Source organism: Budorcas taxicolor, chromosome 4 (genome assembly GCF_023091745.1).
Source record: "Budorcas taxicolor isolate Tak-1 chromosome 4, Takin1.1, whole genome shotgun sequence".
NCBI lineage: Eukaryota > Metazoa > Chordata > Mammalia > Artiodactyla > Bovidae > Budorcas > Budorcas taxicolor.
The window spans coordinates 24,771,889-24,798,574 of record NC_068913.1 but is presented as its reverse complement, the minus strand read 5'-3'; the positions used below and the strand labels follow the sequence as shown (position 1 = coordinate 24,798,574).

The 26,686-nt window shown below is 35.1% G+C and overlaps 1 protein-coding gene across 1 annotated transcript in view; it reads left to right on the top strand.

Moving 5' to 3' along the window:
• Positions 1–26,686, top strand: part of DGKB (diacylglycerol kinase beta) — a 796,797-nt gene that overhangs the window by 386,485 nt on the left and 383,626 nt on the right. The window contains exon 20 of the mRNA XM_052638442.1: positions 19,589–19,653. Coding sequence (XP_052494402.1) covers positions 19,589–19,653 — 65 coding nt within the window. The remainder of the gene's footprint in view (positions 1–19,588; positions 19,654–26,686) is intronic.

The following is a 26,686-nucleotide window of genomic DNA, read 5'->3' as shown; positions in this document are numbered from 1 at the left end:
GATTTGATTTAGGTCATACCTAAATTGTCTAGTGGTTTTTCCTACTTTCTTCAATTTAAGTCTGAATTTGGTATTAAGGACTTCATGATATGAGCCACAGTCAGGTCCCAGTCTTGTTTTTGCTGACTGTATAGAGCTTCTCCATCTTTGGCTGCAAAGAATAGAATCAATCTGATGTCGGTGTTGACCATCTGGTGATGTCCATGTGTTTACATTAGTAAATCCAAAGAAATTAAAAAAGAAAATAATTATCATTTTTATTATCAAGTATTTTCTATAATGCTGTTAGTTTGACTGCTTTATGAAATTATTTTCTAACTTAATCCTTACCATAACTTCAAAGAGTAGAAACTCTTTCCCCAGGATTCCACTGCTAGTAAGTGATGGAGAAAATATTTAAAGTAAGAATTATTTAATACTGAATCATGTTTGTTTTTTTTTTCCCAGTGAAAAATTGAATGGTTATTCATTTAATGTATAAAAAAATAAGAGTAGACATTGCTGGAATAATGAAGTAGCAAAATCTGAATTGTTCATATACATATAAGCATTCCATAAATTTATTCATATATGTAATTTAAGTTTTATCTAAGCATTGATGATTTCCAGTTTTCACTCAATCAGTTCATTCACTCAGTCATGTCCAACTCTTTGCGACCCCATGAACCCAGCATGCCATGCATCCCTGTCCATCACCAACTCCCAGAGTCCACCTAAACCCATGTCCATCCAACCATCTCATCCTCGGTCGTCCCCTTCTCCTCCTGCCCTCAGTCTTTCCCAGCATCAGGGTCTATTCAAATGAGTCAGCTCTTTGCATCAGGTTTCCAAAGTACTGGAATTTCAGCTTCAACATCAGTCCTTCTACCAAACACCCAGGACTGATCTCCTTTAGGTTGGACTGGTTGGACTCCTTGCAGTCCAAGGGACTCTCAAGAGTCTTCTCCAACACCACAGTTCAAAAGCATCAATTCTTCAGCACTCAGCTTTCTTTATAGTCCAACTCTCTTACCCATACATGATCACTGGAAAAACCATAGCCTTGACTAGACAGACCTTTGTTGACAAAGTAATGTCTCTGCTTTTTAATATGCTGTCTAGGTTGGTCATAACTTTTCTTCCAAGGAGTAAGCTTCTTTTAATTTCATGGCTACAATCACCATTTGCAGTGATTCTGGAGACCAAAAAAATAAAGTCAGCCGCTGTTTCCAATGTTTCCCCATGTATTTGCCATTCAGTGATGGGACCAGATGCCATGATGTTAGTTTTCTGAATGTTGAGCTTTAAGCCAACTTTTTCATTCTCCTTTTTCACTTTCATCAAGAGGCTCTTTAGTTCTTCTTCACTTTCTGCCATAAGGGTGGTGGCATCTGCATATCTGAGGTTATTGATATTTCTTCTGGCAATCTTGATTCCAGCTTGTGCTTCATCCAGCCCAGCGTTTCTCATGATGTACTCTGCATATAAGTTAAATAAGCAGGGTAACAATATACAGCTTTGATGTACTCCTTTTCCCACTTGGAACCAGTGTGTTGCTCCATGTCCAGTTCTAACTGTTGCTTTCTGACTTGCATACAGGTTTCTCAAGAGGCAGGCAGGTAGTCTGGTATTCCCAACTCTTTCAGAATTTTCCACAGTTTATTGTAATCCACACAGTCAAAGTCTTTGGCATAGAAAATAAAGCAGAAATAGATTTTTTTTTTTTTTGGAGAATTTTAAGCATCACTTTACTATCATGTGAGATGAGTACAATTGTGTGGTAGTTTGACCATTCTTTTGCATTGCCTTTCTCTGGGATTGGAATGAAAACTGATCTTTTCCAGTCCTGTGGCCACTGCTGAGTTTTCCAAATATGCTGGCATATTGAGTGCAGCACTTTGACAGCATCATCTTTTAGGATTTGAAATAGCTCTATCGGAAGCCAGTTTTCAAAGAAAACATAAATTGTAGAAAAAAATCACTTTGTTAATACTATAGCAACATATTACATAAGTTTAGATTTGATATTCTTATAGTCTTAATATTTTCTAGTTAACACAGAATCTCCTGTTAATGATAATCTCATTAGTCATCAGTCTACTGTATTGTTATTTAAAAGTCATTCTTGACACCATGACATAATTATAGTTTCATATAAGTTCATGAATTCCAGAAATAACTTTAAGTAGGCTTTTAGCCATTGAGCCTTTCAAAGACATAGGCAATGACTCTAGTCAAATTGCATATTTTACTGTAATATTGAGGTGAAGCTTTGTGTGTGTAGGTGTTTGTGTAATTTTTATATATGAGCTACACTTGAGTCAAGTCAGGAACTCACTACAAACTGTTATAGGAGTAAAACTCTGCTTTTCATGATGGGACTGGACTTTTGGTGACCTCACAAATGTTCAGTTTTTGTTGTTGCTCTGAATGTTAGTTACACAGTTGTGTTCATTTATTCATTGTATACACTTTTATAAATTAGATGTTAAATTTCAGTGCAAAGTTTAGCAAAAAGTTTCAGTATGATCACAGAGGATTTTGTTATCTCTGATGAACTTCCTAATCTTATTCAATCTCAGTTGGAGGGAGGTATCTTATGAATCAGATTACCCAAACTGAAAACCAGTGAGCCATTTTTAATCCTTTCTTCCTGCTTAGCACTCAGTCACTGCCTAATCAGTCAATCAATCATCAGGTATTGATTAAAGTATTGACCTTATAAATATTTTATGAGCAGGTACATTCCTTTCCACCCTTACTATTATACATATTGCAGTTCTAACTCAGTAGTTATTTTGTATCTCCCTAATATTGACCCCACCAAATAAATCATTCATGCAATGTCCAAGTGATAGTTCTAAAATGCAAACCAGATGCCTGGTGTAAAACATTCCTGTAGTTTCATGGTTTTAGAATGAAGTCTCATCTTCCTAACATGAATAGTCTTTACTTTTAAGACCCAGTCGTGTAGAGTTAGTAAAAAGGAGTATGAGGACTGAATTCCAAGAAAGGTCATTATTGAAGTGATATGCAGAAAAGCAATGAAGTAATCCAAGATGAAGTGGCCTGGAAAATAGAAGGAAAACCAGGAGTTGAGTTGGTCTGATACAAATCAATGAGGAGAGTATTAAAGGAACAAAACAAGTTAGAATCCGATTTACCTTGAGATCAAGGCTATCAGTGATAATGGACTGATAAATTACACTCTAGATGGCAATACGGTAGGGAGTAAAAGTAGAGAAAGCAAAGAGGGAAATCATAGGTGAAAATTTTAAGTTGTAATATTGAAAGCCAGACTTCGGTATGGTCAGAGAGACTGACAAAGTGAAGTCAGAAAGTCTAAGTCAGTATTTTTAAGAAGTCTGAGTAAAAAGTGAGAAGAAAAGTGTCAATGTTTTGTAGTACAGGAGTTTAAGAGATTATTGTTTACATTATGGAGACCTAAGCAATTTAATGTTATAAAAAAAGAGCCAATAAAGAGGAAGAGGATGAGGTACTGGAGAGAAAGAGTATAAACTCCTGAGGTATTGTGATTCTTAGGAGGTCGATAAGAGATAGGATCTAAGCACGGGTTTGGGGGCTGATCTTGGAATGGATGAAGGGGACCTGTGTTAGAGTGGAAGAGAACTGGTATATTTGGAAAGTTTCTTTGGTTAGCTCTGTGTGTGTGTGTCTGTTTGTGTGTGTGTCTCTGTGTGTGTGTGTCTGTGTGTGTGTCTCTGTGTGTGTGTCTGTGTGTGTGTGTGTGTCTCTGTGTGTGTGTGTCTGTGTGTGTGTGTGTCTGTGTGTGTGTGTGTGTCTGTTTGTGTGTGTGTGTCTGTGTGTGTGTGTGTCTGTGTGTGTGTGTCTGTGTGTGTGTCTCTGTGTGTGTGTGTCTGTTTGTGTGTGTGTCTCTGTGTGTGTGTCTCTGTGTGTGTGTCTCTGTGTGTGTGTCTCTGTGTGTGTGTCTGTGTGTGTGTGTCTCTGTGTGTGTGTGTCTCTGTGTGTGTGTGTGTCTCTGTGTGTGTGTCTGTGTGTGTGTGTCTCTGTGTGTGTCTCTGTGTGTGTGTGTGTCTCTGTGTGTGTGTCTCTGTGTGTGTGTCTCTGTGTGTGTGTCTGTGTGTGTGTGTGTGTCTGTGTGTGTGTGTGTCTCTGTGTGTGTGTGTGTCTCTGTGTGTGTGTGTGTGTGTCTGTGTGTGTGTGTGTCTGTGTGTGTGTGTCTGTGTGTGTGTGTGTGTCTGTGTGTGTGTGTGTCTGTGTGTGTGTGTGTCTGTGTGTGTGTGTCTGTGTGTGTGTGTGTGTCTGTGTGTGTGTGTGTCTGTGTGTGTGTGTGTCTGTGTGTGTGTGTCTGTGTGTGTGTGTGTGTCTGTGTGTGTGTGTGTGTCTGTGTGTGTGTGTCTGTGTGTGTGTGTCTGTGTGTATGTGTGTTATAGGTAATAAGTCCGCCTTCACAGGTGTGGAAAGAGTAAGAATGTGTAATATGCCCAAAAGGTCAAAGTCATTCAGTTAGAACCTGTAGACCAACTAGCTTATTTTGGAATAAAGTTCAGTTTAAAGGTTGAGCCAAACAGAATTATTTTCCTTGAACACAACTCATATGAACTCATCTCTGCTGCTGCTGCTGCTAAGTCGCTTCAGTCGTGTTCGACTGTGTGACCCCATAGGCGGCACCTCTAAACTCCCCAGTTCCAACAGCACTCAATGGTTTCCCTTGCATTATGTTGCCTTCTTCATCCTTGCATTCTTTTTGATGACACAGCCCCACAAGGTGTGCATCAGATATATTATATTCCCATTCAGATATTATATCCTCCCTCTGGGTATTGTAATTATTTTTATGTTGTTTTATTATGGAAAAAAAACAAAACAAAACACTGAGATTCAGCCTCTTAAGAAAATTTTAAGTGTCCAGTATATACAGACTCAGGTACAGTGTTGTTCAGCAAATCTCTAAAGTTTATTCATATTATTTGACTGACAGTTTATGCCCTTGAATTAGTAACTTTGTTTTTCCCTCTCCCCAGCCCCTGACAACCACCATTCCACTGTTTGATTCTATTAAGTTGACTCTTTTAGATATCTCATAAGAAATGGAATTATTTGTCTAATAGTGCTTTCCTCCAAAATTCAATTTAAGAGGTATCTGAACTTTCCATTTGCAATAGATAGAGAAAGAGAAAAAGAAGTGGGCAAACGTCAGAGAAGGAAGTTGTAAGTCCTTGGGTGTTTACAGTGTATCCTATCACAATTAGTGTTTTATACATTAAAACATGTAAGGGTTACATGTCTTTATTTGTCACTATGATAAATCTTTTGTAGGACAAACAATTTTGTTTTGGAGTTGTGTGACAGACGGAAAGGACAACTTTCCCTTATAATTTTAACTTTTCCTAGATATTGAGTAAACTTTTTTTTAATTATTATGTTAGAAGGAAAGTACTTTTATCTCTGAAATCTCTTGCAAATTTACTTACCAATATTACTAATTCATAACAGTAATGTTATAGCCCTTTATCCTCACTAGTTTACTTTTGTGGGAGGTCTGTAGTTACTTTGTATGATGTTCTTTGTAGCACTAAGGCAAAAGGTATCTTGGGTGAGGGATTTTGGTCAAATTCTTCTACCTTACATGAATCAGGCATCTCTGATTATGGTCTGAAGCTACTGACTTACTGATTTTATTCTCTTCAAGGAGTGAATATAATTATATGAAAGGACAGCTAATGTTACATTTGTTCTTGAGGACAAATAATAAGGGCAAATTTATTTATTTAATGACTACCAGTCAACTTCATTTTGTTTCCCAGACTCACCTAGGAAATACATCATTAACTAAATGAAGCTTACTGTTACATTGCAAATAGAGTTATGGATGCAAGCAGTGTCTCCTGATTCTCTAAATAATAATAGTTGTTTTAGGAAATATGCTGATAGCATTAACAGCAGTTAATGATGAAATACCTCTTGAAAAGAATGTGATCAAAAGGAACATTAAGTGACCTGTCCATATTGCTGAATTAAATAAGGGGGTCACACCATGAGCAATGGACTGGGGGATGAAAGACTGAAGTCATTTGTCCATCTGGTTAGGTGTATCACCTCAGGAAGGGCCATTACACCCAGGTAGATCTTTTCATTCTGAAATAAAGATATTAGTATCTGTCTTTTCTGTCAAAAAAGGCAAATACCTAATTTTGTAAAATGAATAGAGTCAAAATAGATAATTTTCCAGAAGTCCTTTAGAAATCATATCTCTGTACAAATATAGCATTTTGAATTTTACACATAGGGAAAAATAGTTGAGGGAAATATTTCCCAGAAATCACCAAGACAGAATTTGCAGACTCCCTGTCATGTTTTCAGAGGAACAAGTTGCTCCCTGATGGCTCAGACTGTAAAGAATCTGACTGCAGTGCAGGAGACTCAGGTTTGATCCCTGGGTTGGAAAGATCCCTTGGAGTAGAAAATGGCAACCCACTCCAGGATTCTTGCTGGAAAATTCCATAGACAAAGGAGCTTGGCAGGCTACAGTCCATGGAGTTTCAAAGAATTGGATATGACTGAGTGGCTAACATTTTCACTTGAATTGTCATTATGTTTTCAGAGGAATGAGTTGCTTGGGAAGTTATCACCTGTGTTTTCTTCTATTGTATTTGACTTTATGAAGCAATTACAAAATGACAAATCAGGGGATCCTTTTTTTTTTTTTTTTTGGTGGGATATCTGGTGTTCAGGTGCTACTGTGACCATCAAGATGTTTGAAAGAATCAGGCTTCTTATTTTTTTCCTTTGCAATTTTCAGCAGAGACTTTTATCCTTATGTTTTCAAGTTATCTGCTTATACCTCTTAGGAATTACACCCAATTTCCTGTGATTAAATTGGTGGTGGTGGTGGTGGTAAAGGATGGAAAGAAACTATATCTAGATCACAGTTCTTTGCCATAAAGAGGAACCTTGAGGGTTTAGGGTTTGCTTGCTTCTTGCTTGATCATGTGTTTATTAGCTGGGTGGGTACACAGCTGCCCAGATGAGATGAGAGTTCCATTGGTTAAAAAGAGGATGGAAATATATATTGGAAAGGCATAAGGTGGCACCTGCCACAGACCAGTTTAACCCTATGTTTAACCCTATTAGAACCAAAATGCTATGGGTAGGTATACTGTTTTAGGAAAGGAATATCTTGGAGAAAAATAAAGATGAAATCTACCTAAGGGACTTTTAGTATGTGTGTATTAAAAAGACAGAGAATGATGACAGATAGATAGGAAAGAGAAGGTGGAGGGACAGGAATGGGAAAGAGGACAGGAAATGAAATATAGTGCAGTACTCCAGTGAGCTTGTCCTCTAAGACAGACCAAGTGAGAAGAACATACACTGTCACTTCCAGGTACATTATTGAAATCAACCATTTCTTAGTATCATTTTTCAGACATAAAGAATATAGTCATATTTGGAAATCATTCTTTAATAAAGCTAGAATTATTTTGGAAGCAATTGGCCTTTAGAGACAGTGGATTACTTTTTCCTGTGTGTATGTGTCTCTGTGTGTGACTATTCCAACTTGATAACCTATGGTAGGTTATACAAACTGATGAAACTTCACTGTTTTCTTTACCATAGTATTTAGCTTATAGATTCACATGGCATTGTTGTTGCTGTTGTTCAGGCACCAAATAATGTCTTACTCTCTGTGACACCATGAACTGCAGCATGCCATACTTCCCTGTCCTTCACTATCTTTCTAAGTTTGCTCAACCTCATGTCCATTGAGTCAGTGATGCCATCTAACCATCTTATCCTCTGTCGCCCCCATCTCCTCTTGCCCTCAGTCCTTCAAGCATCAGAGTCTTTTCCACTGGATTGTCTTTTTGCATCAGGTGATCAAAGTATTGGACTTTCAGCTTCAGCATCAATCCTTCCAATGAATATTCAGGGTTCATGTCCTTTAAGACTGACTGGTTTGATCTCCTTGCAGTCCAAGGGACTCTCAAGAGTCTTCTGCAATACCACAGTTCAAAAGCATCAATTCTTTGGTGCTCAGCCTTGTTTATGGTCCAACTCTCACATCCATACATGAGTACTGGAAAAAACCTTGTTTTGACTATATGAACCTTTGTCGGCAGAGTGATGTCTCTGCTTTTTAATACGCTGTCTAGGTTTCTCATAGCTTTCTTCCAAGGAGCAAACATCTTTTAATTTCATGGCTGCAGTCACTGTCCACAATGATTTTAGAGCTCAAGAGAATAAAATCTGTCACTGTTTGCACTTTTTCCCCATCTGTTTGTCAAGAAGTGATGGGGGACAAGATGCCATGATCTTTGTTTTTTGAAAGTTGTGTTTTCAGCCAGCTTTTTCACTCTCCTCTTTCACCTTCATCAAGAGGCTCTTTAGTTCACTCTCTGCCATTAAAGTGGTATCATCTACATATCTGAGGTTGTTGATATTTCTCCCAGCCGTCTTGATTCCCACTTGTGATTCATCCAGCCTGGCGTTTCACATGATGTACTCTACATAAAAGTTAAATAAGCAGGGTGACAATATACAACCTTGACCTACTCCTTTCATAAGACTGATTCAAAGGAACCAGTCCTTTGTTTCATGCACAGGACTAACTGTTGCTTCTTGACCTGAATACAGGTTTCTCAGGAGGCAGATCAGGTGGTCTGGTATTCCCATCTCTTGAAGAATTTTCTACAGTTTATTGTGATTCACACAGTCAAAGGCTTTATCTTAGTATAGCAAAACTAGATCTTTTTTCTGAAACTATCCTCCTTTTTTGGTGATACAATGGATGTTGGCAATTTGATCTCTGTCTTGGCCTTTTTAAATCCAGCTTGAACATCTGGAAGTTCTGGGTTCATGTACTGTTGAAGTGCGGTTTGGAGAATTTTGAGCCTGGCTTGGAAAATCTTCAGACATACTTTATTATTTTATGACTGGTTTAATCACACCTCTAGTCAGAAATCAGATGTAAATATCATCACCTCACAGTACCAAATCCCATCTTCTAAATCATCAGAATCAGTTATAGATGAGTCTCATAAAAAATTATTTATTGTATAAAACTAGAAACCAAGTTAACTGCTTTCTATGGTGATGAAACAAACACAGTATAACAGTTAAACATTCCTGCTTGAAAGAAAGGGCAAGATAGCACAGTTACAAGGCTGTAGGAATTAGGTTTTAATACCTTCTAGGAATTAGGTGGCCACCTTTCAGCCTACTACAGAAGACATCATGAAAAATACTGACTTACATGTAAAGAGAAAACCTAAGTAAATCACAGAAATTTTAAAAATTGTCATAATGTTGCTTCTTCCAAAAACTGCTAGGCCAGTAATTCATACATAGTCCTTTAAAACCTTCAAAGAACAAACTCTTTGCTGTATTCACTATTGTGAACCATAAAACGGAAACCTGACTCCCTTTTTTAAGGCAATACAATGAATATCAATATCTGACAAAAATCTGCCTATGAAATAATCTTATCTGTAACTATTGATGTAATGTTCTCAAATAAAATATTAACAGAAAATACATTGTGTATTTCAGATATTCAGGTAAAGAGTGTCAGGAGAACACAGATTGTTAACTGCAGATGGGTAATATATTATGGACTGGCATCTCTTATTTAAAACTTCAAAACCTAACAAAGCTCAGAAAACTAATATTTTCATTATTTACTTTGTGAGATGTATAATCTGAACTGGCATATTCTTTGCAGTGTAGTCAATATCCATATGTCCTAGTACAGAAAAATGTGAATTTTACAACATGTTGTTCCTGACCCTTTGGGTTTGTTATTTAATTTATCTTTTATGCATAGGGTAACTTTTCTGAAGTCCACAAAGTGTTAAATACCAAAGCCCAACTGTCTCTTAAGTACTTCATCTAATGCATATAGGAATTTATTTCATTTACTATACCAGCAAACCAAAAGAGAAAATCATGTGACTCTCAAAGTGATAAATATATTTCTGTAATGATAAGAGCTAGCATTTATTTGCTTGCTTTATAATGTCAGGCACTATTTTATTAGAACATCCACGTCTTCATAGTAAAACAGGTAGTACTAGTATCATTCCTATTTTAGAAATAGGAAATTAGAAACACTGACAGCCTAAGCAACTTTTTAAGGTCAAAGATCCTGTTAAGTTTGCAGCAGGTCTCAAACCCAGGCAGTTTAACTCCAGAGTCCAAGTTCTTAACCTCTCTGCTATCGTCAGTCAGTGTCTGGTGATTATTTTAATAATTCGTCCATTCAGTCAATCACAATTTGAGTGCTTGGTCTTTCGTAGGCTAGTAAAATGATATGATATCCAGTTCTGTGGTATGAAAGTGAATCAGGCAGGTAGAAAATGTGAATACTCACTGAGCTTTCATCACCTTGCACAGTGCTTAAGAGGAGATGATAAAAAAGCTGCAAAAGACAAATACATAGCCTGTCATATTGTGTTAGCATGCTGTGTGTAAGATGATAATTGGTATTATAGAAAAAATAAAGCAAGAAAGGGAAACAAACTCTTAATAAAATATAACTGAATAAAACATCTCTAAGTCTGATAAAAACAAAATTTCTCAAAAGTGAAGCAAGAATTTTGAGTAATAACAACACATTACATATATTACTATTATTAAATTAAATATGCAAAATGTATACCAGCATTTCCATTTGGTATTGTTCTGGCTGTACTATGTAAAGCCATTAGATAACAAAAAAGACTTAGAGGTGGAAATGTCTGAAAGGAGCTGGAGAATGTTTATAGATGGTAGGACTGTGTTCCAAGAAAAAAATGAATCAATTGAAGGGAACCATATAAAATAACAGAATTATGAGATACCATTTCACACCAGTGAGAATGGCTGCGATCCAAAAGTCTACAAGCAATAAATGCTGGAGAGGGTGTGGAGAAAAGGGAACCCTCCTACACTGTTGGTGGGAATGCAAACTAGTAAAGCCACTATGGAGAACAGTGTGGAGATTCCTTAAAAAACTGGAAATAGAACTGCCTTATGACCCAGCAGTCCCACTGCTGGGCGCACACACTGAGGAAACCAGGATTGAAAGAGACACGTGTACCCCAATGTTCATCGCAGCACTGTTTATAATAGCCAGGACATGGAAACAACCTAGATGTCCATCAGCAGGTGAATGGATAAGAAAGCAGTGGTACATATACACAATGGAGTATTACTCAGCCATTAAAAAGAATACATTTGAATCATTTCTAATGATTTGGATGAAACTGGAGCCGATTATACAGAGTGAAGTAAGCCAGAAAGAAAAACACCAATACAGTATACTAAGGCATATATATGGAATTTAGAAAGGTGGCAATGATGACCCTGTATGCAAGACCGCAAAAGAGACACAGATGTATAGAACAGACTTTTGGACTCTGTGAGAGAGGGAGAGGGTGGGATGATTTGGGAGAATGGCATTGAAACATGTATAATATCATGTAAGAAACGTATCGCCAGTCCAGGTTCAATGCAGGATACAGGATGCTTGGGGCTGGTGCACGGGGATGACCCAGAGAGATGATATGGGGAGAGAGGTGGGGGGAGGGTTCAGGATTGGGAATTCATGTACACCCGTGGCAGATTCATGTCAATGTATGGCAAAACCAATACAGTATTGTAAAGTAAAATAATAAATAAATAAATAATAAAAATTAAAAAAAGATTAATAATAAATAATAAAAATGTTTCTCTATAAAAGATAGTTAAAAAGACAAAATAGTAAAGAATCATCTTATGGTAAATACAAAAGTAAGATAAGTATGTATGAAATTAATAAAAATATATTGGACTTAATGTGAAGAAAATTTTGGACCCTACTAAAAATCATATGAGAAAATATAGTAAGCAGAGAAATATATCTTAAAAAATAGAACATAATATTATAAAACATTCTAGTTCTTCCAAAATTTATCTATCAAGTCAGATCTAATTGCAAAACCCAAAGATTTTAGCTGAATATTCATAGCAAGGTAATGTGAATAAAAATGATGTCAAATTTCATCAAATCTTCTAAATAATCGTACATTTTTAAAAGAGTTAAATGAGGAATATGACCCTTGCCCAACAAATATGAAAATTAATTACAGAATTACAACAATTGAAGTAATTTGGTATACTGGTTCAGAGTAACAGAGAAATGCAGAGATGGACATTTATTATATATAAGTTTTGTCTTTCAAACAAAGAGGGAAACGAACTGTTGACAAACTCGTATTAACATAAATAATATATCTTTTGGCAAAAATTTGGCAAGATTTCTGCTTAACTCTTATGCCAAAATAATATGAAATGATTCAGATATTACACTGTAAAATATGAAGTCATAATGGCCAAGACATACAAAAAGTAATGTTATTCCTAAATTGGAGAAAAGAAAGAGATTTCTAAGCATGACTCAAAACTCAGAAAATTTTGATATAACAAATATAAATAGTTTAAACTCTACAAGGTAAAAAAGTTAGAAAACAGACTTGTGAAATATTGGCAATGCATGACTTTTTCTATACTAGATAAAAAGGCATGAAATGCCTGCATGATAAAGATGCTTCTTGTATTCAACTGTTAATTCCACAGCCCTTTCTTATATGGTCTGGGATGATTAAAAATTCTGTAATCCTATTTCCTAATTTGTAATGCTATATAACAATAGCTAGCTCATAAAATTTTTTATGGGGTTAAATGAAATACTACATATAAAGCTTTTAAAACAGTGCTTCAGTAGTAGTAACTATGTAAGTACTATTTCCTCACTATGGTTATTAACATAAATAGTTTCTTAATGTACACAGACAAAATGGATAATGTACTTAAGTAGGTACTCCACAAACGAATAAATATGAACAAAAGCATATGAAAAGATCATCAACTTCAGTCAACAATGACAAAACTTTATTTAAACAATTGTGTCATACTTTTTAGCCCATCAAATTCAGAAGGTGATAATGATGACTAGTCACGTTAGACACTGTTAGTGGGAATGTGTTAACCTTTTGGAGAGTAATTTTTCACTACACAATAAAACATAATACTTACCTACACTTTCAGCCAGGAATTCCACTTCTGAGTATTTGTTGTAACTATATATTCACAGAGATGCATGAAGGTTGTATAGAATTTGGTAACAAAACATTAAATAATATTAATTTTGGTAGCAAAATAGTAAACCCAAACCACTACAAATAGGAGATAGCTGCATAAATAATTCACATCTATTAAGGACAATAGGCTACTGGCACTAAAAACATAAGGAAAATTCTTGTTTCCTGGATATGTATATGCTTTATTAATAAGTGAAAAAAAAACCCAGTTTCAGCACAGTGTGTATAATTCCATTTTGGTAAATATACAGTTGTGCATATATATTTTCATACATTTATGCTTTTTAGATAGGCTGTTTTCAAATGATGCATGAGAAAGGACCTTGGTTATTATCTGTCGGAATTAAAATTGGGGAAAGGTGGTTCTTTCACATTTTATATACTTTTATATACCCTGAAATTTGTAATATTGCTTTTATTTAAAGTATATGGGCTTCCCTGGTGGCTCAGATGGTACAGAATCTGCCTGCCATGCAGGAGACCAGGTTCAGTGCCTGGGTCCAGAAGATCCCTTGGAGAAGAGAATGACTACCCACGCCAATATTCTTGCCTGGATAATTCCATGGACAGAAAAGGCTGGCAGGTTACAGCACATGGGATTGCAAAGAGCTGGACATGACTGAGCAACTAACTAACTAACTAATGCTACATATCAGTCCCTGGGTTTGAAAGATCCCCTAGAGGAGGGCACGGCAACCCATTGCAGTATTCTTGCCTGGAGAATCCCATGGACAGAGGAACCTCCAGGGCTATAGTCATAGGGTCGCAAAGAGCTGGACAGACTGAAGCAACTAACAATTTTACTTCACTTTAACCAAAGAAAAAGATCATAATCAACTTGAGAGCTCAAGTTCTTTAAAAAGAGATACCCTAAGATATTCTCTGAATATCTTTTGAAGGAATTAAAAAAAAAAATCCTTTGAAATCCTTGAGGATGTGCATGGGATGAGTGTTGAGTTGAATGCACAAATGGACTTTCAGAGTGCTCATTGCTATTTTGTAATTGTTGAATATAGCAAAGCTGAGAAGATATACTAAAAGCTGTGAGAATGAATAAATTGTGATAAAGCTTCAAGCATTTATTAAATCTGTACCAGAACTTTGAAATCCTATAATTTTACCAGAATTGACAGACCCTTGTACTGAAGCAGATAGTGTGACTCAATAAGGGTTAACGCTCTAAAACAGAATATCATTTCTTCAGTTCAGTTCAGTTCAGTCGCTCAGTCATGTCCGACTCTTTGCGACCCCATGAATCGCAGCACGCCAGGCCTCCCTGTCCATCACTATCCCCCGGAGTTCACTCAGACTCACGTCCATGGAGTCCGTGATGTCATCCAGCCATCTCATCCTCGGTCGTCCCCTTCTCCTCCTGCCCCCAACCCCTCCCAGCATCACAGTCTTCTCCAGTGAGTCAACTCTTCTCATGAGGTGTCCAAAGTACTGGAGTTTCAGCTTTAGCATCATTCCTTCCAAAGAAATCCCAGGGTTGATCTCCTTCAGAATGGACTGGTTGGATCTCCTTGCAGTCCAAGGGACTCTGAAGAGCCTTCTCCAAAACCACAGTTCAAAAGCATCGATTCTTCGGCGCTCAGCTGTCTTCACAGTCCAACTCTCACATCCATACATGAGCACAAGAAAAACCATAGCCTTGACTAGACGGACCTTATCGGCAAAGTAATGTCTCTGCTTTTGAATATACTATCTAGGTTGGTCATAACTTTTCTTCCAAGGAGTAAGCGTCTTTTAATTACATGGCTGCAGTCACCATCTGCAGTGATTTTGGAGCCCCCCAAAATAAAGTCTGACACTGTTTCCAATGTTTCCCCATCTATTTCCCATGAAGTGATGGGACCGGATCTTAGGAGGGTAAAATTTAAAAAGCCTATCAAGAGTGACTGTAGATGTGGAGTGTTGGTAAAGATGTGGAGTAACTGGAACTCACATACTTTACTAGTAGGAATGCAAAATGGTGCAAGTACTTTGAAAAATAAGTTTTTTTAAAATATAAAGTTAAATGTACTCATACCATCTAACACAGCAGTCTCATTCCTAAGTTTTTACAAAAAGGCATAATCACACATGTATACAAAAAGAATTGTGCTCAAAAGTTCATAGCAACTTTATGCATAAAAGCCAAACATCAGCAATTAGTGAGTGAACAAACAGATTGTGGTATACTTATTTAATAGAACACTACTTAGCAATTAAAAGGGAGAAACCCCCAACATTGGAACAAATGACTGAATCTTAAAGACATTACAGTAAAATGAAAGAATCCAGACATGAGAGTACTTGTACTTTCCATTTATAGGAAATATTAGAAAAGACAAACTATAAAGACAGCAGATCCATGATTTGTATATGTATATATGTATGAAAGTACATAAATGCAAAGGGCCTTATGGAACTTTAGGGGTGATGGAAATTTTATGTATCATGATTGTTGAAAGTAGTTATTAAAACCTTCCTCAAGACATTTAATTGTACCCTTAAAATTGGTAAACTTTATTATATGTAAATAATACATCAAAATTTCATTTGAAAATCTTTGAAAAATATTCCAAAAATAACAAATGGAACATCACACATTTCAGCTTTTGAAGCTCTTGAAGAAATCACAGTTACTATAGAAGAAAAAGCTCACACACAGGAAGTAATTTATTCATCAAAAACTAAGGAGGAACTGAACTATTTCAGGAAATCAATGAAAATTCATCTAGTATACAAAGTTTAATTTTAAATTCTATGGTTGCATTTGGAATAACTCGATAACATCCATTTGTCATTGGTTAGATTTATATTCTATCATAAACTGTAATGGAATTGAGAAAATGTTTAATTTGCTATAATATTCAGAAATAAATTATTTGTCAAGTTTTGTAAAAATAATTATCAGAGAAATATTCCTTAAATGAATTAAAAATATAGTACCTATGATAATATTTAGGTAAGCATATTTTATAGCTCAAGTAAAAGATTAGTATTGATAATGTCTTCTTAGTAGAGTTTGCTTTTTATAGATATCTCAGCAATTTTGTTTGCTCTATTTAAAATTTTATAACCTACAGAAAATAATCAAGTCTTTCATAACTTAAAATGCAACTTTGGAGATTTAGGGTAACTTTATTTTTTTAAAAAATAATAAGCTCTCATAGAAAAGAAAAAAATCAGTCTTTAGAGAAATAGCAGTACAGAGTATTAAAGGTAGATATGGCTAAGAAGCTAATTCTTTGATATATTTGTATGCATGTGTGTGTATATATATATATAAACATACATATATACACATTTTCCTATGTATGTATATATGCACACACACTTGTACATATTTACATATATATAAATTATAAAGTACTACACAAAATACTCTGCTTTGAAAATCAACCTAATGAGATTTAATTTCTTTTGCTTTAAAAAAGATCAGTAAGTTTTATTTCCTCTATCTGATTTTATTTTTTAAATTAAGGTGAAATTTTTTAAATTCAGGAAATAAAACCAAATTGAGAGTCAGTAAATATATTGCAAAGAGTTGGACACAACTGAGCGACTGAACTGGGGTGAACTGAACTGAAATATATCTTTCAAAATTATCCAATTCAACTATTTTTTAGCATTCTCTTTAACTTTTAGTAACAGTCTAATGTGGGTGTAGAATATAAGAACACCCCAGTTATACAGAAGACTATTGCAATTGCTATATAGAATAATCTAAAAATATCTCACCAGAGTACTTTTATAAAGGGGTATTAGTATCTTCTTGTAAAGGTAAGAAAACTGTGACTCATGGTAAATAAGTAATTTGCTCAAAGTAACAAGTCTTGGAAGTGAAAGGCTGTCTGAACTCAACATTTAACCATTCTAGGATATGAAAGAGAAGCCAGTTTAGGTTTTGTTTCCAAAAAACTGCAATATATAGAGACTGAAAGGGCAAAGTTCATGTAAAAAACCAACACTGTGTGTGTGTGCACACTCAGTAGTGTTCAGCTCTTTTGTGAACCCATCGATTATAGCCCATCTGGCTCTTCTGTCCATGGAATTTTCCAAACAAGAATACTGGAGTGAGTTGCTATTTCCTCCTCCAAGGAATCTTTCTGACCCAGGGATGAGACCCATGTTTCTTACATCTCCTGCATTGGCAGGCAGGTTCTCTACCACTGTGCCACTTGGGAAGCCGGTGTTTTATTATTTGGTCTTCTTAGAGAACCTTTAGTGTCCCTGAAATATGGCTGCTGGGTAAGTTTGCAGGGTTTGGCAGTTCTCTTTGAAGTCTCTTGGGGTTATGCCAAAGGGACAGGATCCCATGGGAATTTAGTCTGAATTTTCATCCAAATGAACACCTGCTGTCATTGTCCCTTATCCATCCTTTAGTCAGCAATGCCAGCTCTCTCTTTGTGGTGGGACCCATTCAACACAAGGAAAAGGCATGCCAGTGTTCTTCACTAGCTTTTATTTCCCTCCTCTCTTTCCTACATGATTCATTGCCTGAGTGTCTTGGAAATAGAGGAGCTAAGGCTAAGTTTATCTTTGGCTGTGTGTTGTTCTGTATTTCTAGGAGTTTAGTCAGTTATAGTCCAGTCTACATAAATGGTCTTTTGATTCGATCCTCTCCTTTCTCTTCTCTTCTCCTCCCCCTCTCCCTCCATCTGTCCTATTTATGTTGTTTTGGAAAGGAAGAGACCTATTATTGCAAAAATATATGCTTGTGAAACAATCCACTTTTAAAAGTTTCACTACTATAACTTAGAAACAAATAATTCAAGCAGAGGTAAATTCACTGATCATATCCCTGTGGATAACTAATTTGACCATTCATTCTTAGTACTTGATTCATGTTTCTTTATGTTTGTTTAAATAGTTTATTGGATGAAGGCATTTAACTACATAATAAGGTATTCCAAATCAATTTTGAACCAGATTAGGGATAAAATCAAAATAAATGATTTTTAAAATTTAATTAATGATAATGCTGTATAATACACCATAAATAGCCCAACTCAGATTTTTCCTATAATTTCATACCATAGCAACAGAACTTTGCTTTATTTAAAATGTATTTTTATGAGTTATTAGTGAAAATTTTTTTAAAAGGAAGAAACTTTAAGTTTTAAAGCTACTGGACTAATAAGAGTAAACACCTTGATATTCATACTTAGTAAACCAGGAAATTGACCATGTATGTATAACAAAATTATATCAGAATATCAAAACATAGAATTTTTCAATAACTTTTATTGTACAAGTGTTGTTTCAGTACACATCTGTCTATACCTTTGTGTCCTTTACCCTTGTGGATTAATTCAATTACTCAACAATTTTTTAGAGGATAAAATATACACAAACATTTAGAGTTCTATCACATCTCTATCTTGGGGGAAAGCAGCGCTCTGTCTGCCATCTGCAGAGGGCATTGGTCCCTCTCTTGTGCCTAATGCTTTGTTATGCATGAGTAAGCACATTAGCCTTTTCATTTCATTCATTAGACTTTTAATCCTTGATTAGTGTTTTCAGGATTCTTTCAAATACACAGCTTCTTTATTTCCTTTCTGTTTGGTTTATCTTTTTCTTTTATCCCTACTAGGAAACAAAATTAACAGTTATTCACCAAAATTGCCCCATTTCTTCTGAGATGACTGGTAAATATATTAGTTTCTCATTGGAGTGATTAATCATGTGTCGATGGAGAAAGGGAAAATATCTCCTTGCTTAGAATAACAGAGACAACTATTAAAAGTCAGAAAGAACAGCAAGTTGAGAAGCATGAATCACAATATTCCACCAGTCTCACATATTGTGTGATTCTGTGTCATAGAAACTCTGAATGCATTTCCTAAATGGAAGAAATATCCACTGGGGTGTGGAACTGGTATATTTGGGATCTCAGAGTTTAGTTACACTTGTCACCAATTTTCCAGAAATAAATTTCCCCTTTGTTATTTTTCTCTGGTAAGCAAGATAAGTCAGAAAGTAGCTTGTGAAATGAGCAGTTAATAACTACATATCCAATACATTCTTAGCAAACTTTGAAGTCATGTATTAAACTTATCTTTACTAAATAGAAACACTCACGTTATATTTTTACCCATAATTGATCTCAAAAGACGAGACTAGGAGCTTCTCCACTCGATCATTTCTCCACTTACACCATCTTTCTAGCTTTTGTATAACAAGAATTTTAAGTATTTTTTGACATTTATGTACATATGAACTATTTTAAACATTCTTTAAGCATAGACCAAAGGCATGTAGAGGAGGTGTATGCATTATATAGGAATTAATTCCTTGAAGTAAATATGAAAAGTAACCAATAGTGACTAATTCATACTTGTGCAGAATTTATGTGTATTACTCATTTCTGCCTGATTACACAATATCTTCTTGACAATGGTATTTTTTAGGAAAGGTTAATTTAAAATATTATTAATTAAGTTTTTCTCTTTTAATTGTTTCCACAAGATATTAGGATCATAAACTGTCCTGTCTTTTGTTTCTCTTTCTCTCCTTAGGATGCTTCCATTGCACACAGATTCCATATCATGAGAGAGAAACACCCAGAAAAATTCAATAGTAGGTAAGATGAAAAAATGATTCATTATAATTATGGTTGCTGTTGATGGACTGTGTCATAAAAAGGGTCACTGTATGATATAAAACATTTAACATATAAATGACTGAATAGGGCTTGGCATGTGTATAAGTATTAAGACATAAATGTAAACATATGTAATTTTCCTTGCTAAATTTTAGGGAGGTTATAATAGGGAATACAATGTGGTCATCTTTGGTTCATTTTCATACTGAGAAAAAATATATCAAGTATAAGGTGAAAGTAGTTATTAGGATACACTGGAAGCCTTTACATGGCCCAGTATGTGAGGGGTGATCATCCTAAATCTGAAGGAGAAACACGAGGCTCTGATTTGGTCATGCTGAGTAACTGTACATTCCATAGGTATCATATAAGACCTCTAATTTTTGTACTATCAGTCCTGTATTGGCTTCAGCTAAATGGAAAATAAACCAGAGAAATATAAGTGCTGACAAAAACTACTGTTAAAGACTTTCTCTTCAAAGCAAAAGCCCTTGAAAGCCAAAATTAGTTTTGCTGCTGTAACAATACACAGACATTATTTCCTCAGAAATGTAGATACCGACTTTTGCTGATCTTCAGGGAAATTGAGAAAGATTGGCTTTGTTATCTTCCCCATTTCTAGAAGGAAATATGGCCATCTCCATCCCACTACCCAGGAAATTTTGGGCAGAAGGGTATTTTGTTTAATTATACCCATTTCTACTTTGTTCATTTCCCAGTTACAAAATAATAGTCAACATTTATATATACATATTTAAGTGATTTATATATTAATGTTCAAAGTCAAAGGCCCTGGGATCTCTCTATTTGGCTAGGTTGACATTATACCATGAGTGTTATAGAACACTTAGAACTACTGGAAATTCTTCTGTTTATTTCAGTTTTGTTATACACTAGGAGATTGACATAATTTTCTTCCATGTGATTCCATAATAAATGAATGTATTTTAAATCTATTTTAGATGTTTTAACAATAGACTTTAGTGTACTTCTTTATATAAGAATTATCATATTAAATAGTTTCATGGAAGATCCTACCTAATTTTTCATTATATTGATCTATTTAAATGTTTTAGCAAGACATATGAAAATGTATTTCTAAAATGTACTCCAGGTATCACCTTGAGATCTTCCTACCCTACAGATGATAAATCATGATGCTATGGTTTACTTTTTCTTTCATAGTTCAAGCATCTATGATTTTGTCTTAAGGAAAATGGAAAAAAGTATGTAATAAATATATATATATGTGCATATATTATCTTTAGAAAGATTTGCAAAAATCTTTTAACTTTGGTTTCTTCTAGAAAAGGGAAAGAAATGGATGGGATGGATACTGAATTTTTATTGCAGTATTTTAATTTTATGCCATCTATATTACAAAATTAAGTCAAAAGTAATTTCTTAAAAACTTTACACCATTTTTCTTTATATCTAGACTATACATTTTCATTTTACAAGATTTGATTTTATTTCATGAAATTTATGTAAAAATGATGTAACAATAAAATTAGATTTACCTTGTAAGTATTTTAGCACTTGATGATCCACCTTGAATATACTGGAAATGAACACATTTGTTAATGCACATAAAGCCATATTATAGAATCAACTCTCTTATGCTTTCCCCAGTGCCATTCTATGAGTCTTTCATGTGTTGATATTCATATATTAAAATAGGTTTCAAGCCAAAAAGATGCTATTTGAGAAATGCTGCATGCAGTGCACCCCTATAGGAGATTTACAATTTAAAAGCCCATCAATGCATTAAAATATGCTTACAGGGGGAAATTTTTGTTCCAAACTTATTCAACAGAGATAGGATGAGGGAGAGAGTGGAGAAAACCAGAGAAACAGAAAGAGAGACATGTGCGATGGGGAGGCAGAAAGGAGAAGAGTACAGAGCAGTGTATCGATATATGAGATGCTCAAGTTTGATGGCCTTTATTAGAATGCCAGTATTTATAATGCTCCTTCAAAGCTAATCAATTCTGTTCTCCAGAATAATTTTAATTATTTTAATAATGAAGACTTCTATTATTCATATATGTCTATTTAGGTTTTTTATTATTAACTGCAGTACTAATCTATGACATTGCTCACTGCCTAACATGTGGTTAGATGTCATTGACTACAATGTGTTTATGTATCCCAAATTAGAAGATGTAAAATTGCATCTTACTGAAACGTTTAAGTGTAAATTTAAGTCAAAAGTAACTCTCGCTTATATAAAGGGAGTATTTCATTTGGAACGGTAATAACATAGAAAATCCCTTCTATATTGACACAGCTCACATGTTTCTAGTATGAGTTCAAAGACTGCCAGCTATATCAGTAGTTGCTCAGTGAATTATCGCTGACTATTTTTTTTAGGTAACAGTCAGCCCTAAAATTATATATATTGCCAAGTTAACTATCCATATTTATTGAGTCTGTACTTTTGTAGATTGTCTTCACTCAGTGTTATGAGCATTTATGTAATTCCCTGCACTACAATGCAGCATATTCAGAATATGAAAATATTCTAATAAATTTATATGAGGAGGAAGGCCAGATAGTGTGCACAAGCACTTTCATACTCACAAGGACAACTTTCTAGATTTCAACATTGATACAGGTTCAGCTAGAGCACTTTCATATGTTCAGGAATTTGCAAATGGATTTTTTTAAGTACTCCTAATAATGATGTTTCAGATCAGATCTCTTGTCACAATAAATCATACGCCATTAATATTATCCTCTAGCATGCTCACCTTGAAATTCATTTATATTTTAAAGAACATGATGTTTCTAACATTATCTTAAGGAAATTAATTACCAAAATATATAGTTCTGTTCTCTATGCTTCTTATGACAGAAATTGAAAGAACTGGGAAAGATAATGATTTTTCTGGTGGTGCTTAAGCAAGTGCTAGTTGAGAGGGTTATCACATTTTTTTCCAAAATTTCGACATAAATCTATGTTAACTGTTAAAAGGAAATGTGCTTTTCAACTTTCTAAACTTTAAGATAGTCTTTAATCAAACTGAATTTAAATAAATATTTCTGTTCTTTTAGGCTGGAAAAAATAATTCTTGAAGTGTCTGTGCTACTATGTCTTATGCTCATAATTCAAATTCATTATACTTTTCCTAATTTTATTTAGAAGAAGAATTTTAAGTTTTCACTTTTCCTAAAAAAATTAACTAGACATAAACACACTAAAATATTAACATAATTATGAAGGGTTATAATAATTTGGAGAAAATGGTTGAATTCTATGTGTAAATATGTGTAACACTGACAAGGACTTATAAGTAATATGCAAAATGCAGCTAACTATGGAAAAAGCCTTAGTTATTTGCAGAAATTTCTTAATAATGTAGTCATAACTTGTTTTTAGAGTACAAATTCTAATTCCTAACATACAACACTTAATGAACCTGCTATCAAACATCAAGGGCTAGCAGTACTCCACAAAGATGCTGTTTCATTATGTCATGTTAATCACTTAAAAGTATCTCATCTCTAACTCCCTGAATGAAACAAAGATCATTTTCTTAGTCCCCTGTTCAAGAGGTATGAGCCTTATTTCTGTCCTACTTTCTGCTGTTTTATGAAGAAATCTGTAAGTAGAAAACTTAAATTGGTATGTAAATTTTAATAATGCAGTTTAACTAAGAATCTAGGTAGTGATATAAGATATGACAGAGGAGCTTTGCCTTCTAGATGTATGAGAACAAACAAAACTGAAAAATTAGTATTCTAGACTGATAATTTGATGTTATCATATTTACAAGGGGCTTCCCTCACAGCTCAGTTGGTAAAGAATCTGCCTGCAATGCAGGAGACCTGGGTTCGATTCCTGGGTCAGGAAGATCCCCTGGAGAAGGAATTGGCAACCCACTCCAGTTTCTTTGCCTGGAGAATCCCTTGGACAGAGGAGCCTGGTGGGCTACAGTCCCTGTGGTTGCAAGAGTAAGACGTGACTTAGAGACTAAGCCACCACCACTATATTAATAAAACCTAATTTTGAAAAGAATTTGTGCTCTGCAGATTGCTCAAATTAATAGTCAACATGAATTTAGAAGATTTGCCTCTGCCTTTAAAAACACACTCACGCTGTGGAGTGATTCTTGACTTCTTTCCCTGATGATAGGCTTTGAGAGATCATGGAATGAGACTCTTTCTCTCTGGGACTTTAGTATCTATGTAGTGCATGGACTATAATGAGCACTCAATAGATATTTACTAAATTTATTCATTAAATTATACATTATTAAGTGGTACATTTGTTTTTGAAATAACTACTTATTGCCGAGAAAGATAATGGAAAGAGAGTTGAAATATGCCTACAATGAGTCTTGATTCTAAATAACTATTCTTTTAGGTATTATAAGATTTTTCTATATTCATGTATTTAATATCCCAGGACCTCAGCCAGCAGTTAACACATTTTTACTATATAAATCCCTGAGCACTGTGAATGCTTTGCTAATTAATAGCATATGCTTACTTATAGATTTGTTTTAACACTTGTATTATCAACTTTATAGGTTAACAATATGTAATTCTCCGTTATTAATATTACCTTGGGCTTCCCAGGTGGCACTACTGGTAAAGAACCCGCCTACCAGTGCAGGAGACATAAGAGACATGGGTTTGATCCTCGGGTGGGGTAGATCCCCTGGAGGAGGGCATGGCAACCCACTCCAGTATTCTTGCCTGGAGAATCCCCGTGGATAGAGGAGCCTGGCAAACTAGAGTCCATAGTGTTGCAAAGAGTCAGATATGACTGACGTGACTGAGGAAGCATGCACCCTGTGATGGTGTTTAACTAAAGAGTGAATAGAAAAGGTCTCTCTGTCTTACCTTCTCTGTACACAGGTATATGCAATAATTATTTTGCAGTTGTATATCATGTGATATTAAGTAAAAGACAATAAACTAAATCTTGCCTAAGTTATAACAATCTGAAGAGATATTTTACTACACAAATATTTTTTATCAGTCAAAACCAGTCATAATATATTCTTGTGTGTGTGTGCTCAGCTGATTAGTCATGTCTAATTCTTTGCTACTTCATTGGCTGTAACCCACTAGAGTCCTCTGCCCATGGAATTTTCCAGGCAAGAATACTGGAATGGGTTGCTATTTCCTTCTTCAGGGGGTTGTCCTGACCCAGGGATCGAACCCATGTGTCTTTTGTCTCCAGCATTGGCAGCCTGATTCATTAAACACTAGTGCCACCTGGGAAGCCCAATATATTCTTAGAATTCAATAAAATAAACATTCAAAGCTTCACAAGCAATGTTCAAATTCTGTGTGGCAGTTTATTTTAGGCCTTTGACCCCACTTTCGCATCCACCAGTCAAGACAACTTCATTATTGCATAGTGAAACATTTTTTTCTATTTAAAAATACAGATTATGTTTCATTGTAAACTTCCACATTTGTAAATGATACCATCTTTTAAAAACCAACTAGGGAAATGACATTATTGATATTAAAATTTTGAATATTTGTCATTTAGCATTTTGAATGAAGCTGTATTCATTAGAATTTTTCAAATTGAACAGGGACGTTTTAGACAGAATTATATACTCATGAGATTCTCATGACCTAAAGCATTTTTATGTCTTTATTTTCTGTGTACCTAGCCAACTTTGATCTATGTTTAAAAATAAAACTTACTCATTTTTCATTGGCACTTAGAATGACTACTGAATTATATCATTTAAATAACATTTCTTTCGTTTTTTGTATAAGCATTATTAGGTCAGCTTTTACAGATTGCTGAACTATTATCCTCATATAAGATATATTGTGTAGATAAATAGATAGGTATATAAACTTAGATTTATACTTTTGTGTACATATATACACACCTTCCCTGGTGGCTCAGTTGGTAAAGTATCTGCCTGCAATGCAGGAGACCCAGATTCTATCTCTGGGTCAGGCAGATTCCCTGGAAAAGGGAATGGCTGCCCACTCCAGTATTGTTGCCTGGAGAATTCCATAGACAGAGGACCCTGGCAGGCTCTATAGTCCATGGGGATGCAAATGTGCATTTGTGTTGCATAGATTTATTTATTTGGGTACATTTATGCTATACATGGGCTTCCCTTGTGGCTCAGCTGGTAAAGAATCTGCCTGCAATGTGGGAGACCTGGGTTTGATCCCTGGGTTGGGAAGATCCCCTGGAGAAGGGAAAGGCTACCCACTCCAGTATTCTGGCCTGGAGAATTCCATGGACAGTCCATGGGGTCGCAAAGAGTCAGACACGACTGAGTGACTTTCACTTTCACTTTCACATGCTATATATATTTTCTGAGAGTTTCAGCTTTTCATATCATACTGTTTTTCATAATTATATGTCTTATTGCTGTATTTGTAATATAGAAGTTAAAATAATTTAGTTACTAAGCTATCCTATCCATATAGTTTCATTTGTATGTTGAAACTCATTAAATGTGTGTCTGATCTGAGCAGGTGGAAATATAAATGGTTAAGCGAGTTAAAGCCTTGTGAACACTGACACAAGAGATTCGATTCCCCTGAATCTTTGTGCATTATTTCCTGGTACCATTAAACTGAAATGCTAACTTTTATATCAGAGTTGTTCAAAACCATGTTTGTAAGATAGCTCTTTGGAATAGAGTGAGTGAGAACTGGAGCATAAATCAGGAAAAGATTCAGTAACTTTTTCTTCCATCTTTGCCTCTCACTGTCTTTTCTTCATTTTCTCCAGCTTTCTTATTCCTGTTCTCTCTTTTTTTTATTTATTTTTGACACTGCAGGGGAGTAACAAAAGGAATAGTGATGGTCTTGAAGTTGGATAAAATATCGGTGTCTGCTATTGATTTGGTTGACTATTCCGTAGACATTTAATAAGTAGTTCTTTTCATGTAATGGGCAGCGCACCAGATGTTGAATTTTTAAAGTCTCTAAGGCAAATGAGGAAAATGAATTTGGGGTTATACAGAAACCATAAATGGTTCTAGGTCCTGCAGAAGAATGTAAACTGGGAGAA